The sequence below is a fragment of the Pipistrellus kuhlii genome, unplaced genomic scaffold, assembly GCF_014108245.1.
Source record: "Pipistrellus kuhlii isolate mPipKuh1 unplaced genomic scaffold, mPipKuh1.p scaffold_m20_p_2, whole genome shotgun sequence".
In the NCBI taxonomy this organism is placed as follows: Eukaryota; Metazoa; Chordata; class Mammalia; order Chiroptera; family Vespertilionidae; genus Pipistrellus; species Pipistrellus kuhlii.
Window position 1 is genome coordinate 50,146,603 of NW_023425515.1, and position 15,849 is coordinate 50,162,451.

General features: G+C 51.1%; 1 protein-coding gene across 2 annotated transcripts in view; it reads left to right on the forward strand.

Moving 5' to 3' along the window:
* The window catches only part of MYLK (myosin light chain kinase), a 183,269-nt gene that overhangs the window by 148,509 nt on the left and 18,911 nt on the right, over window positions 1–15,849 (forward strand). For both annotated transcript variants that reach the window (XM_045583939.1, XM_036447529.2), the window contains 2 exons: window positions 4,973–5,190; window positions 7,499–7,622. In XM_045583939.1, coding sequence (XP_045439895.1) covers window positions 4,973–5,190; window positions 7,499–7,622 — 342 coding nt within the window. The remainder of the gene's footprint in view (window positions 1–4,972; window positions 5,191–7,498; window positions 7,623–15,849) is intronic.

Here is a 15,849-nt window from a genome sequence, read left to right on the forward strand (position 1 = left end):
GAAAGGCTCCTTGGTTCCATTCAGGGGCCTTCTGACCTGGAGGTGGCTTCAGGAAGAAAGGGAGTGATGGAGCAACTTCCTGACTAGCCTGTGAGAGGGAGGGGTACAGGTGGGGGCTCAGATGTAGGAGGTAACCTTGCTCCATCCTCTTGCTGTGTTCCGTGTGCTCATTTGTACTTTCTTCACTTGTCAGTCACCAAAGAATAGCGCTTTCTGTGCCGGGTTGTCCACAGCAGGGAGATGGGCCTGGTGACCTCTGGCCAGGGCTTTACTTTTCCAGGCTTTCCTCTAGTCCCACTTCTCCACCTCTCACCTCTGAACTGCTGGCATGCGCGCGCGCGCACACACACACACACACATGCATACACAAACTCACGTGTGCAAACACGCGTGCATGTGTGCAAACACTTGTGCATACACGTGTGTTAAAACATGCATGCAAACACACACATGTACATACTAGTGTCAGTAAGTCAAATGTCCTCCATTTTGTGTCTATATTTTTAAGTATTTCTTTTCCTTTTCCTAATTTGACTATTTTTAATATTTGGTACTAAATCATCAAAAAACATAAGGACAAATGCAATGAAAAATCCCATTCCCATCCCCTGCCCCCATCTACCCTCTTCCTACCCCACCACCACCACCAGGAGACAATCTCTTTGATTTTGTCTGTATCTGGTTTCTTTTTGAAAATACAAGCACATTATATGATATATATAATATATATCCACATTTCCCACCCTTTGGCATAATGGCAACTCGTAGTTATGACCCCACACGTTGCTTCTTTTCATCCTACAGTTTACCTTGGAGATAGTCCCGTCTCAGTAGTCAGGGAGCTCCCTTGTTCTGCTCCATGCAACATCATCACATGCAAACACCATGGTTACTGTTCTCCTTTGGCAGGAGGTGGGTAGTTTCCAGGTGTTTGCTTTTACAAATAAGCGGTTTTTGTACCCTGGTCCCACACACCTTTTCACTCATGCCTGTGTACATCTGGAGGATAAACTCCCAGGAGTCTAGGGTGCTGAATCGATGTATATTTGAAACCTTGAGAGATACTGTGCCGTTGACAGCAGCATCCTGGAATTGCTCCTTCCCAGACATGGCAAGCCGGAGGCCAGCAAAGCAGCCCCGAGCTTAAGGGTTGAATCCCTCCCTCATTCTGCGGACACTTTGATGAGTCCCTTTCAGTTTCTGTTCCTTAGGAAAGTGGTTAACAGCCCAGCTTTGAGTCCCATAAACCTCACCGCAGTCCCAACTCTGCCTCTTACTTGTTGTTTGGCCTTGAGTAAATTGTTCGACTCTGCCAACCCTTAGTTTTATTATCTATAAAAGGAGGATATAAACCGCCTTGTGAATAGCGTGGAGATCAAAGGGAATAATGTATGGCAGGCACAGTGCACTGCAATGGTAATACGGTGCGTTGACTTTTTCTCTGTCCTGGTCTTTTTCCCATCAAAATTAGGTTGTGAGCATTTTAACACCCAACTGAGAACTACGGAACAAACCCTGCTATTCAGGTCCTATTACTGTTTAGTGGTGATTTTTGTCATTATTAAATCCTTCTAGTAGGAGAAGTATTTAGGTTAGATTCCCATTTGTTCTTAAAATTCTGTGGAATTGGAAAAGATTCAAAGACAATCTCCATCATATCTTAAACTTTTTTCAGCCCCAAACTCCAACTTGCCTCCTCACTTCCAGAAAGAATTTAGCCATGTCTGTGGCCCCACCCTCACCACAGCCCTGCGGCTGCAGCTTTTCACATTTGTTCTAGAGCAGGTTCTTGGTCCAGGCAGGTGGCATGTGGGAACATGTGAACAAATGTCTTATCTTTAGAAGTTAAATCTTGAGCAAGTTCATGAGGGCATGCAGGGAGGGGGAGGAGGCAGCCCAGCCTGGGTAAGGCCGGGCAGCAGCACCAGTGGGCAGAATACCATACTTAGCTTGGAATTGGGAGTTGGCAAGCTGGATGGAAAATGTTGGGGGAAAATGTAAGAAGGCTTCCGCAGGTCTGGGTTTCATCCCTCCACCCCACGCCTCCCCCAAGGACAGGAGCAAATCTTCCAGGCACGGATGCCAGAGGATTCACCTGCCCTCGGGGTCAGGAGCTCACCCCCATAGGAACTCAACCCAAGGAGAGGGAGCAGATTCATCTGCACTTTAAACAGGCTCAGCCTCTGCGAGCACCAAGGTTGGCACTCAAGCAGTGCCATTTGCTGTTTGATGGAGAAACGTCTTGAGTGTTTTTAATAGAACCATTTTTTTAACTGCTTCTTTTTTAAAATGTTTTTATTGATTTTAAGGAGAGAGGGAAGGAGGGAGAGAGAGACAGAGAGAGAGAGAGAAAGAGAGAGAGAGAGAGAGAGAGAGAGAGAGAGAGAGAGAGAGAGAGAGATTTGTTAGCTGTCTCCCATATGCACCCCAACAGGGGACAAACCCGCCATCTGGGTATGAGCCCCGATTGGGAATCAAACCAATGACCCTTTGGTGCACAGGATGACCCTCAACCAAAGGAGCCACTCCAGCCAGGGCTGAAATCTATAGAATCATTCATCATATTTTTTGTAGCTCCTTTCATTCTAAAAAAAAAAAAAAAAAAAAAAAAAAAGGAACGAAGGATTCATTTTTGAAATATTTTAAATATATTTGAATAGATGTGAACCTATCTGACCATATATTGACTAGGTTACCTCTAGAAATGCCTCCGTAATTATCTCTTTAGCTCCGATTCCTACTACTCATTGCCAAGGGCACTGCAGGTGATGGCTGCTTGTTTTTTCTGAATGCTTTAAATTTAGAAGCAGACATTTTGGGGCATCTTGTCTGTGCTGACATCGTCAGGTATAAACAGGGGTCTAGATATGAGCCAGACCTTTCCCAGACATGTTCACAAACAGCTGTAAGGAAAGGCAGACTTGAACAAAAGTGCAGAGACAATGCTGTGGAGACCCAGAGAGGGAAGGCTCATTTCATAGGGACAATCAGGTGTGCTTTATCCAGGAGGATGCGGATTTCCACTGCCTCTCAGAGCTGGTGATGGAGTAAGACAGTACTTCCCAAACTTGTTCGATCATAAGAATGAGCTGGGGCACTTATTAAAAATATGGATCCTCAGATCCCTCCCAAATTTTTAAAATCAGAATCTCCAGGAGTGGAGCTTGGGAATCTGTATTTTCAACAAAAGCCTCAACTAGTTCTTTAAAAACATAAAAAATGATAACATAATATTGAGAACTTGCCATGTGCCAGGCACTTCTCTAAGCACTTTAGGTGCATTAACTCTGTCTTCACAGCAACCCTGTAGGTGGGGCTGTTTTTATCGCATCTTTGAAGCACATGTGTTAAGAATCACCTGTGACCTAAGTGCAGATTCCTTCTACTTGGAGCCTGGGCGGAGAGCAGTAGACATGAAGAGCTTGAGGACAGAGGCGCCACCTGCTGGTCGCCCTGGACCTCCTTCTTGGTTGGTTCTAAAAGGGTCTGTTGCAGCGCCCCCAGTGGCCATGTACACAAATAATTTTTTCCCCCTAGTTTAGCGGGTCCAGAAGTGAAAGTGGTTGTTGTTATGTGGTGACAGAGGCCTGTCTCTCCCTCGGGTGTCAGAGAGGTGATGCATTTGGCAATAATATGTGCAGAGCACCTACTGTGTGTCAGGCATGATGCTTTACGAGGGATCCTTCGTTCCTAGCAATTCTATGAAGAAGGGAACTGGGGCTCAGAAAAATGAACTCACACAACTTGCGAGGCAGAGACAGGATTCAAACGCAGCTCTTTCCCTTCTTCCTGATGACTCCCCTTAGAAGAGGGAAGGCCCCTGGAAGAGGACTAGCCTAGAATGGAGCCCACCCAGTCTTGTTCAGCTGGAGGACTGATGTCTACAGGAGTTACCCAGGAGACGCTTTAAACCAGCATTCACCAATTGATGGTCCATGAGGTCCGAAAGATTGGCGACTGCTGCTTTAAACTTTCTGAGCAGTGAGCAAGGAAGGTGGGTCAAGGGGGTGGGATGGGAAGAGAGAGGATCACTCGACTCCGGAAGTGAGGCCGTGCATTTGCATTGAAGGCCAATACTTTGGCCGGCTGGCCCCTGGGGCAGTACTTGGCAGAAGATGTCCTCTGTGGGCCCCAGAAACACTGTCTATCCAAGCAAGAAGGATGTACCACATTCTAGCCTGGGCCACAGCCTGCAGGACCAGTCCGTTAAGCTGGAAAGAGTAAGCTGATACTACAGGCCTAGCCAGAGGAAGCAGATGGATCACAACTATAAGTGTGGTAGGCTACAGCCAACGAACTCGCTGAGGCTTATTGTTGAACATACTTTCCTGTTCCTATGAGTATTATTTCAAGTTTCAATTCTCTGTCACTAAAAGACACGGCTGGAGTACAAGAAGGATCCCCTGGCCGAAACCAGTTTGGCTCAGTAGATAGAGTGTCAGCCTGCAGACTGAGGGGTCCCAGGTTCGATTCCGGTCAAGGGCATGTACCTCGTGGTGGGCACATCCCCAGTGGGGGCTGTGCAGGAGGCAGCTGATCACTGTTTCTCTCTTTATCGATGTTTCTGACTTTCTATCCCTCTCCCTTCCTCTCTGTAAAAAAATCAATAAAGTATATAAAAAATTTAAAAAAAGGATGATCCCCTGTACATCAATAGTCATTTGGGGAATGAAAGCTGCCCCAGCAGTTAACCTTTTGTTCAGGAGATCATGTCTGGATCTCTCAGTTCATGACCACCCCTGAGACCGCCCGGCCTAGGTGCTTCCCTGAATCCCCCTACAGCTTAGTGGGCACAGGCCGAGTCCCCCAAGAGGAGAGCAGGAGGCCTGGGACTCAGGACACAGCAAAAAGTGCCGGGCACCCCCATACCCTGCCCGTCTCCCCAACCCCTGACCTGCCCTTGGCCAGAATCCTTGCCAGCCCGGGCTCTCTGATCTTGTGGTCTAACTATTGGCCCCTTCCGTTCCCGCAGCGTGTCGGGGGGTGAGCTGTTCGAGCGCATCATCGACGAGGACTTCGAGCTGACGGAGCGCGAGTGCATCCAGTACATGCGGCAGATCTCGGCGGGCGTGGAGTACATCCACAAGCAGGGCATCGTCCACCTGGACCTCAAGCCCGAGAACATCATGTGTGTCAACAAGACGGGCACCAAGATCAAGCTCATCGACTTCGGTCTGGCCCGAAGGCTGGGTAAGGCCTCTCTCCTGTTGTCCTCAACACGTCGTGGCAGTGGCTGTGGCTGTGTCCCACACAGTGGGTATCAGAGGGAATGCACAGCATTGGAGTTAAACTCAGAGACTGTGCAGATGGCTCAGGTTCAAATCCCACCCCTACCACTAACTATTGTAGTTGTGAGGCTAAGTCTCAAATTCCTGGTCCGTGAAGTGGGATGGCCGCAGTACCCACCTCACAGAGTTTGTTACGGAGGTCCAATGAGTGAATGCGCATGAATAGTGATGAGAGCAATGCCCAGTAAGTAAGCACTTTTGTAGGTGTTAGCAATTTATTATTATCATTTTTGTTGTTGCCCCTCTTATATTTTTCACTCTGGTGCCTTCAATCCCCAAACTCACCTTGGTGATGGTTCCTCCTGCACTTGCCTCCTACTGTCCCGTCTCCAGTCTCCTGCTGTATCCGCTCAATTGATTCTCACAGCAACCCTGTGGGGTAGGCAAGGCAGGTGTTATGAGCCCAATTTATAGACTAAGAAATCGAGGCTCACAGTAGCTTTGCCCAGCAGGTCCCCCAGGAGCCAGGAGAGGTGCTGGGGCTGGAATAGGGACCCCAGACGCAGTTTGAGCTTCCTGAGCACCTGTGCTGTTCCGGCAGCGAGGGGAGGTGCAAGAGGTGGTGGGGACCTGGACCCAGCCCTGCAGCCATTTGGGTGGGTGACTGTCTGCCTCACACGCCACCTCCACCCACCCTGCCTGTGTGTCTCAGGAACTGAGGAAACAGCTTTCCCCCCCACCACCTCCTGACCACAGCCTTGGCCACACGGGCCTGGGGCCGGCCGGAGCTGGCCTTTCCTCCCTGCCGGCAAGGAGCTAATGGCACCTGACAAATCTTCTCCCAGGATGCCCAGTCCTGGTTGAGACTGTGTGGGTGATAAAGAGGAAAATGAGGGAGGGTGGTCCCGCCAGGCTGTGGGGCTCTGGTGATCCGTGCCCCAAGGTTGGGCAAATGAGCCTGCTCCGTTCTCTCCTGCTGAGGGCACGGTGTGGGGCCACCGCTGGTGGGCAGGAAACACCAACAGTTTGAACAAATAGGGCACAACTGGCCTAGGGAGCTGAGGGTCAGAGACGAGAGAACACATGGGCAGGCTCCCTTAGAGAGGGGGTCTGTGGGGACAGGTGTCTACGGGGAGCAGAGAACTGGGAAGTTAAGATGTAGCAGGAAGGGTTCCGGCTGGAGCTGGAGCAGAGCTCCAATGTCCGAGAGCCATTCGGTGCTTTGTCTTAGAGCACATGTGTCAAACACAAGGCCCGCAGGCCAAATCCGTCCCACCAGGCCTTGCAATGTGGCCCGCACCGCGCTGTCATCACTGCACTCCGCTGCGTTTCCATCACAATGACAGTTTATGACTGTTCAGTAAACCATTTGGCCCGCGATTTAGGCTGGATTTTAGATTTTGGCCCCTTCTCTGACTGAGTTCAACACCCCTATCTTAGAGTAAGGTGACCAGACGTCCCGCTTTTGGCGGGACAGTCCCAATTTTTAACAATTTGTCCCGTGTCCCGCGGCGTTTTAAAAAAAAGTCCCGATTTTTGGAAAGCAGGACGTCTGGTCACCTTATCTTAGAGCCCTCCCTGGGGCTCATAGTTAACAAGACCAGGGGCAGCCCCGGGCCAAAGGCATGCCACCCCTCCAGCAGCTGGCACCCTGTGTGCAAGCTCTGGACAGCTCTTATCCTGTGGGCTCAGAAGCCTGCGGTCAAGGTTTTCCTGACGATCCTCCCCGCAGCTCCTGGGAGGAGAGAGATGAGGCTGCACGTGGGGAGTCCGTGGGGTAGGAGGAGCCTGGCTCGGGAGCCAGGACCCCTGGCACCACTGTTTGCTGGGCGGGTAAATCACTCCGCTTCCCTGGGCCGCCCTGTCCTTGGAGCCTGGGGTTGTCGAGAATGTTAAACAGGAAAGTTTGTCGAGCAGGCAGCAGAGCTCGTTATTACTGAGCACAGGTCACAGTCCCGCCTCAGGCACTCATGGGAGAGGCAGACACAGGGCAAAGCCCTGGCGGCAGGGGTTTAGCAGCCTCTCCTCCCCGCCCCTCACCTCCCACCAGCTGAAGGCACTGAGGCGAGGGTGCTGCTGGCAGGTTTCCTGGTGCAGTGATGCCCTTATTTAATGGGTGGCCAGGATCTCTGTGCCTTCTCCCGGGAGACAGCAGGCAGCTGAGGCCGGCCCTCTCTGTGTCTCTCCCGGGCACACAGATGAGGGCATCTGAGAATGATGGGCTGGCTCCACCGTGCTCTGGCCAGTGATCCCTCTCTCTCTGGTTACAGAGAACGCAGGGTCTCTGAAGGTCCTCTTCGGCACCCCGGAGTTCGTGGCACCCGAAGTGATCAACTACGAGCCCATTGGCTACGCCACGGACATGTGGAGCATCGGGGTCATCTGCTACATCCTGTGAGTCTTGGGGACGGGGAGTGCTCCCCTGATGTTCTGAGGGCCAGGGTGGCTCAGGATGGCGAGCCTGCCCCAGAGCCAGGAGGGTGGCAGGCTCCCATCTGACCCCCTCCCCTGGCCCGCCCTTCTGGCGCTCCCAGGAGGGCAGCCGCCCACTTCACACCCCCCTGGGAGCATCTAGCTCCACACCCCAGGTCCAGCCTTCCGGGCCCCTCACCGTCCCTGATGCTAGCCAGCCTGGGGCCTCTTGTTAGGAGGGTGGGAATGCGGCTGGTACCATGTGATTTACCTTCCCTTGTGGAGGTGGGTGTGGAGAGAAGGAGGGAGGGAGCCCAGGTGTGCGTCTCCCGTGGGCATCGTCATTGTCTGCAGAGGACAGCCGCCCATCCTCGCTGCGGTGGTGTGGACCGGCGCTTCACAAACAGGAACACACATGAATCACCTGAGACAATGTAGGTTACAGGGTCTGGTTCAGGAGGCCTGGGTGGCCTGGGAATCCACATTTCCAGGAGGGTCCAGGCTGCCAGTAGAGCTGGTCCAAGGACCGAGCTCTGAGTACCAGGCTGTAGGTGGGATGATAGCTTCACCTGGAGGGATATAGCTGGGAGGGGCACTAGGACTGTGAGGAGTTGTCAGCCACGTGGGGGTGTGAACACGCCCGTGTAACCTGTATCCGTGTCATAAACCAAACACTCTGTCTTGGTGGGATCTCTGAAGCCCGGCTGCAGACCGCCATCAGCCTCCGAGGCAGCCCGTGACCTTGTGTGGTAGCACACAGCTATGGGATGGTTACCCAGAAGGTGTGGATGTGCATGCATTCATTTTTTGGGGGGGAGGGGGAGAATAGATTTTGTGCTTAAAGCGAAAGGAAAAAATAAGCGTGTTTATAGTCAGTATGAGGAGGATCTCTCAGAACACTTCCTCGGACCCCTGGGGTCCCCAGTGTGAGCAATGGCTGCGGGCGACCCTGGAACACACAGGCCCAGGAACCACCGTCACTCAAGCCTTACCAAACGTGGAGTGATTTGTGTGTGTGTGTGTGTGTGTGTGTGTGTGTGTGCGCGCGCGCAGAGTGGCTTTTCCACAGGCTCGGGAGTTTTACTGTCACTGTGGCCTGTTAGGACCGCCTCCCTCAGCATCACAGCCTCCCTGTATCACAGATTCTGTGCCCCAGGGTCATCTCCCCCCCTCCTCACTGTCACCCCCACCACCATGGCTTCCCCCAGAGCAGCAGAGAAGGCCCGGCCAGGAGTGCGTTTCCCTGCCTCTCCCTATCCCAGACTCCTCCAAGAAAAAGGGGGCTGATGAGTAAAGAAAACTGCACCTGATTCCGGAGGCCCGGCTCCTCGGTAACTAAGGAAGCAGGGCAGTGGGCCTACCCTCCCCCTGCTGGGGCTGCCCCGGCTAGATGATGCTCACCCTAGCCTAGGCCTGGCTTGGTCCCTGAGTCCCTCTACAGCCACGAGAGACGTGCCTGGCTGTCTCCCTGGCTTTCCCACATGAGCCGAGATCATCTGCAGCCATGGATTTCACAGGGCTCTTGTTTAATCCTCAGGACAAACCAGGGAGAGGGTCATGGCAAGGCTACGACCTTCATTGGCATTGAGATGATCAGGGCCAAAGACGCCCACATGGCTGTCCACTCCCCACAGTCCTGGTGACCCAAGATTAATGCGTTCCCTAGAATACAGGACTTTTAAGTACCAAAGCGAGAACAGTCCCGGACCAACTAGGGCTTTTGGTCTCCCTGCTGGTCAGGGATAGAGCAGTGACTAAACTGCTCAGTAGGTGTTCACAGGGACACATCTGCATAACCCACACCCAGATCGTGAACCACACATTCCCAATGCCCCGGGGCCCTCCTAAGTGCCCGCCCAGTTACTATCCCCGTGGGTGTAGCTATAATCCTCATGTCTAAGGACATGCGTTAGTTCTGCCTTTTCTTGAACCTGATATAAATGAAATCACCCAGAAAGACACATCTGGCTTCTTTTGCTCAACACTGACTGTGAGACGCACTCATGCTATTGTGTGTAGTGGTAGCCGCTCGTTCTCGGTGCTGTGCAGGGTCCACTGGGAAGCATCATCCCACTTGTGTGTCTATTCTGTGTTGATGGATGGGCTTTTGAGTAGATTCCAGTCGGGTGTTGCAAGGGTTCAGGTTACACGTGTGGTAGTGAATATATTTATGCATTTCCGTTGGACATATATAATCCACAACTGGAATCACTAGGTCATAAGGGCACTTCATTTTGAAATGAAAATCCTTTCAGGTGGAGGAACATAGTAATTGAGATAATGTGTTATACTGTTTACTATGATAGATTGTTTCTAAAGCAAAGACCAAGAAGTAAGGCAGAGCTTTTGAAATGGGGAGAAAATGATTCTGATGAGTGGAGCACCAGCCTGAAGCTGTTTGGGGGAGGGAGGGGGAGAGGGAAGAGAGGTGCGTGTGGTGGGGATGCAGGTCTGCCCTGCTCAGCCCCCAGGAGCCCCCTCTCCACCCCGCCCAGGGTCCGGCACCCCTCGCTGTGGGTGCTCTGCCTGCTGGGACTTTTCCCCGCTGCCTCTCACAGTGGGATTGAGGTTGGGCAGTTCCCTCCCAAGCTAGAGCTCTCAGCAGGGCACATGGTGCCGAAACAGCTGTTGGAACCAGCCAGATGGCTTCCTCCTGGGCCTGCTGTGCAGAAACCTGGAGCCACGGCTGGAGCACCCAGAAGAGCTCGCTGGTGCCCCTGCCGCACAGCCAGGCTTAGGAGCCACAGTTACAGAAGCTTTACCGAGAGGGGAGTGCATTCTTGTGTATCCCGTCCCTCTCTGTGGAGCTTGGTTGTCTGTCTGGCCGTTCCTGTCGAGGCCACCTTCTAAGTGTGTGTACCAGACAACCTCCTCCCCACCCGCTCCATCTCCTTCCTGAGGCCAGGGAGAGATGGGGAAGCCAGGGAGCTGGGGGACAGGTGATAACATTTATTATTTAACACATGTCTGTGAGCGCCTCTTAAGCAACCAGTGTTGCCTGCTGTCTTCGTAGATTGAGGGACTCCTCAAGCCCAGGAGAGGTCAGGGCAGAGCCGGTCCTGGGGCTGGACAGCTGGCCCACTGCCTGCCGGGCTTTTCCAGGCAGAGTAGAGATGCAGCAGGCAGGGCTATGGGGCCCCTCCCCTCTCACCCCTGTTCTGAAGAGAAACCGTCAATTTTGTGAATCTCCTGGAGACTCTTCTCGTGTTAGAAAAGCCTGCTTGATTTCTGGCAGGAAAGAGAGGACGGGGTGCTCTAGGCCACACTTCTATGTGGAAGACATTCTAAGCCCCGCCTTTTTTCTAAGACCTTCCTCTCCTACCTCCCTGTCTTCTAGTCCCCGAGCACTTGGTGTTCCCTCACTGCCTGCAAGGATACCAAACCCCTCTCTGTGCCCAGCCCTCACCCCTGCTCCAGCATTCCTTTTCTCTCCCTTCCCTCAAACCAAGGTAAAGAGCAGTTACTGCTCTGCTTTCTCCTCCCAACCATCTTCCTGGCTGGGTCAGTGAGAGACTTTCCATTTCTGCTCATTTGTTGAGCACCCGCCTTGAGAGAGCCAGAGTCAACCCCATCAGATCTAACTTCTGGGGACAGCAGGCGGTGGACTGGGGCAAAGCATCAGGTACGTACTCAGACTTGGGTTTGAATGAGGGCTCTTCAGAGGGATCCAGTGGCCCCACCCAGGGCAGCCCTCCTCTCCACCGATGAGCCAGACATCTCTCTGAGTCCAGCTCCTCGGGTACCCCATGCCCACACCAAGCCCAGCCACCACCTGCAGGTTCTTGGGTGGTGCTTAGCATGACTAGATCTCAGCTCTCTGCTTCCTAGGCCATGCACAATATGATTCCCAGCTCTTCCTGTGGGAGCTGCCCACCCTCTCAGTTCTCTCACCACACTACAGTATTTGAAGGCTGAAATGGGATCAAAGGCGGACTCTTCCTAAGCTATCAGTAGTTCTGCTAGCAAATGTCTGGCCTCCTTAACTGGCCATTCTTGCAGCCAGCTGGTCTTCTGCTGCTTGAAAAACACCTCGGGGAAAGTGTAGTCCAAGAAGCACTTCTCTTTGTTAGAGGAAGGGTTCACCGTTCTCCTGCCATTCTGCCCTGAGAGCAGAACAGACTGTGCGTCAGATTCCCTGGGCGGAGTTTTGCTGCAGTGAGGAATTAAGAAATTAGAACATCCTGCAGAACTGACCATTGGGACTCATCAGCACGAAGACTAACATTTGGCCATTAAAAATGAACATGAAGACTCTGTGCTCACTGGTGAAAGACCATTTCAAGTGAGGAAAAGAGCATCCAAAAACTTGCCCACACTGATAACAATTTTGTGAAACCCAGATGAGTCCTTTGGTCAAGTTGGGGAGGAAAAAAAATTTTCCTCTGCCCTTTTAGGTTCAGTAGTGGGGCCTGCAACTCAAACTGACAAAAGACAGATTAACAGGAGGGGGGGAAAAAACACAGATTTGACTATGTACATATGCATAAGAGAGAAATAAATGTGACTCCAGGAGGCATTTAGAATCTGAAGCTTATAAAGATTTGTGCAATAGGCCTTCCTTCCCCTGGCTTCCAGCACCTGGGACACAGGCCTTCTGTCTTTGCTCCAGCTGGAGCCTGCCGCCTTTGCTGCAGACTCTGGCCAGAGTCTGCCATCTTTGTCTTTGCTGCAGACTCCAGCTGGAATCTTTTGTCTCCGCTGCAGACCCTGGACAGAGTCTTCCTTCTTCATCTTCGCTGCTGACTCGGGTTGGAATCTGCCGTCTTTGTCTTCACTGTGGCCCTCCACTGCGGCCCTAGTGCCGCTCCTGTAGATCCCTTCACCCACTGCCCTCCCACTCATAGCAGGCATCCTTTCCCACCCAGCCATTCTGCACCTGGAGCAGCTGGGCAGGGGGCAGGGGCATCTTTGTCCTTCTAATTTGCATATACCTCTTGATTGGCTGGTGGCCGTCACAGAGGTATGGTCAATTTGCGTCTTTCTCTTTTGTTTGTGTAGATTTTAATAAAGAGCGATAAATTGGAGATAAATCATTAGGCCAGAGAAAAGGGTCTTGGAACTTCTGGAGGGGTTAAGCTGTTAGAAGGTTCTAAGAAAGGTATGGTCAATAAGGATTGTTTTGCAAGTTTGTTATGCATATAAGAGTCTCCTCTACAAATGGAAATTTATATCACCTTAACAAAGAGAAATTTATGTCCTGCTTTTAGACAGAAAGAGAGAGGACAGAGAGCTAATTGTCTTCAGCTCAGGACAATCCTTATGCCATATTTGGGATCCATTAAAAACTAAGCAAGAGTAGGAAGAGAGGTGAGTGGTTGAGTTTTAAGGCTAACATTATTCTGTTTGTTATTGGGTTAATTTTTTTAATCAAAGGATGCTTAATCCTTATGTAAATCCTGGCAAGAAAGTAAAACTTCAAAGAAATTTTTTTTAAAAAATCTGTAAAATCCCACCACCCAGAAACAGCATCGCTAAAATTAGAACACTCTCTTTGTTATCATGCTCTGCACAAATTCCAAGTTTTATTTTAGAGACGCACTTTAAGGGGAGATGCTGGGGGAGCTCGGTCAGGCGGGGAGCCAGCATGTCAGATGGATGGGCTGCCAGGAGGGAGGAGCGCCAGAGGCCAGAGGTGAGGAGGCTCTCCCTGGCTGTGAGCATTACAGAGATTAAGGCCTGTCTTTGCAGGATTACAATTCCTAATTAGGAAAGGAGGTTTACAGAAGGGGGCCTTGCAGCATTCCACAGCTGGGTTGTTTGCTTTTTCTGCAATCTTCCGGAGTGCTGCAGGACTTTCCCCCCTCTCTCTTTCAAATGGAAAATGTCAAAACAGAAGGAAGCAGGTGGCTGACGAGCAGGAATTGGGCTGCTTCTTGGTGGGCCTACCTTAGATCTGCTAAAGAACAAAACCTCAGCGGAGTAAATGTGAAGGTGGAATTGATTTACTGAACGATTCATAAATCAGGCAACGTCCCATCTAGTAAAGAGAGAGATGCTCCCAGTGGCAGTATGAAATGGAAGGGTTTTATAGGCAGAAGGAGTCATAGGGAAAGAAAAGAAAGGATTATTTCAGGCCAGGTCCTCTTCTTTGGGGAGGGGAGGGGGGAGGGAAGGGACCAGCAGGGTTTTCTTGTGCAGATTACCTCTGTAGGGCTAATTGGGGAGTTTCAGATTGACTGTTTAAAGATCGCATTTCTGGAAGAGGTTGAAGTTACAATTAAATCTTGGTCTGATGTCGTGAGAGCAAATGATTCCATCTTGGGCCGGTTGTTCCTTTTTTTAACAGGTCACACGGGATGGCAGGGATGGGACAGCTGGGAGCGCCTGGGAAGGCTAGGCCAGCACCCTTGGTGTATAAAAGGGGAAACTGGGGCCCCAGCGGGAAGGGAGTGGCACATAACACTGTAGACTCGGGGGACCGATAAGCTCCCACCCTCCCCCACTGAATGTGACCGAGAAGGATGATCTCCCTGCATTCTTAAAACATAAATCAGCCGAAGCCGGTTTGGCTCAGTGGTAGAGCGTCGGTCTGCGGACTGAAAGGTCCCAGGTTCGATTCCGGTCAGGGGCATGTACATTGGTTGCGGGCACATCCCCAGTAGGGGGTGTGCAAGAGGCAGCTGGTCAGTGTTTCTCTCATCGACGTTTCTAGCTCTCTATCTCTCTCCCTTCCTCTCTGTAAAAAATCAATAAAAATATATTTAAAAAAAAAAAAAACATAAAGCAGAGACTAAGACTCTTTGAGGCCATTTATAAAAATCTGTTACTCTAAAACGCAAGTCTATTGATTAGGGTGAGATCATTCACATTACCAGAGCTTTCTTCTCCTCACAAAAGGTCACACCAGAAGGTTTCTTCCACGGCAAGGTTTTCTCACAGCATTTCAGTGGGTTTTGTTTTACAAAACTTGGTTTTCAGGGACAGGTGTATTTCTTTTTTCTTTTTCTATTTTTTTTTAATATATTTTATTGATTTTTTACAGAGAAGAAAGGAGAGGGACAGAGAGCCAGAAACACAGATGAGAGAAAAACATCCATCAGCTGCCTCCTGCACACCCCCTACTGGGGATTGTGCCCACAACCAAGGTACATGCCCTTGACCGGAGCAGGCCGACGCTCTATCCACTGAGCCAAACCGGTTTTGGCAGGGACAGATGTATTTCATAGGCTGAGGGCCTTGAATGCCAAAACAGCTCCCGAAGGGTTTGTGTGGTGGTTTATACTGATGGGCTCCTAAGGATTTAGGAGACTGGATTTCGTGAAGCCTTAACTTGGGAAGTTGATAGCAGGAATGCCCCAGAGTCATCTTATGGGGTTCAGGAGGGGTCAGCGCAGGACCAGCTACCTAATCTGTGAGGCCCAGTATGAAATTTAAAAGTGGGCTGAGTTGTCCAAACACTAAGAATCTCCAGATAAAAGTAGCAGAATATTAAACCAAGGCGGGGAGGGCATCAAAGGGTGGGGCCCTGTGCAACGTGGAGGCCGGCCCTCGATCAGGGTGAAAGGGGAGTGGGTGCGCGGTGTGACAATGAATTCCTCAGAGGTGAGAGGTGAGGGCAGTAAGCCGTAAAGCTGTTCTATTCTTTTTTGAGCTTTTACCATCCGAATTTTAACCCGGAGTACACTATGGGTAAAGGAGTCATTCCCGAGATCACAGACTGGGGAGGCAGTGGGAGGAACTGTATACAGAAGAAGGGTAATGTCTGTGGTCATGGGCCCCGAACTTTCTGTAGACCCGGCCTCATGCAGGTCCCTGCACTACCATTGACTTCATGTTCATGGAGAGGTTTGTATAACATTGCAAGTAAGAGTCAGGCTCTAGAGACAGATGCTGTCACCAAACCCAAGTTCCTGAGCCCAATGCTTCGAATGGCAAAACTCAAAACGTCAGAGTTTGGAGTAAGGAAAGGTTTATTGATCGAGAAGGCAGCAACAGAGAAGGTGGGAGACTTAGCAATGCCTCAAAACCATCTTGCTTGGTGGACTAGTTAAGGGTTTTTAAGGAGCTTGGGGGACCACGTGTGCGGAAGCGCTGGAGGGGGCAGGTTTTGATGTAAGACCTTGGAACTTGGCCGTTTATGGAAAGGGCTTCTTCACTGCATCTCCTGGACAGCGGATCCTTTGCTCTGAAAGGGATGTGGCATTCAGGTTCCGGTGATGTCCCAGCCCTTTGGTTCCGTGTGTGACTGGTGATCGGGGGAGACTATGGG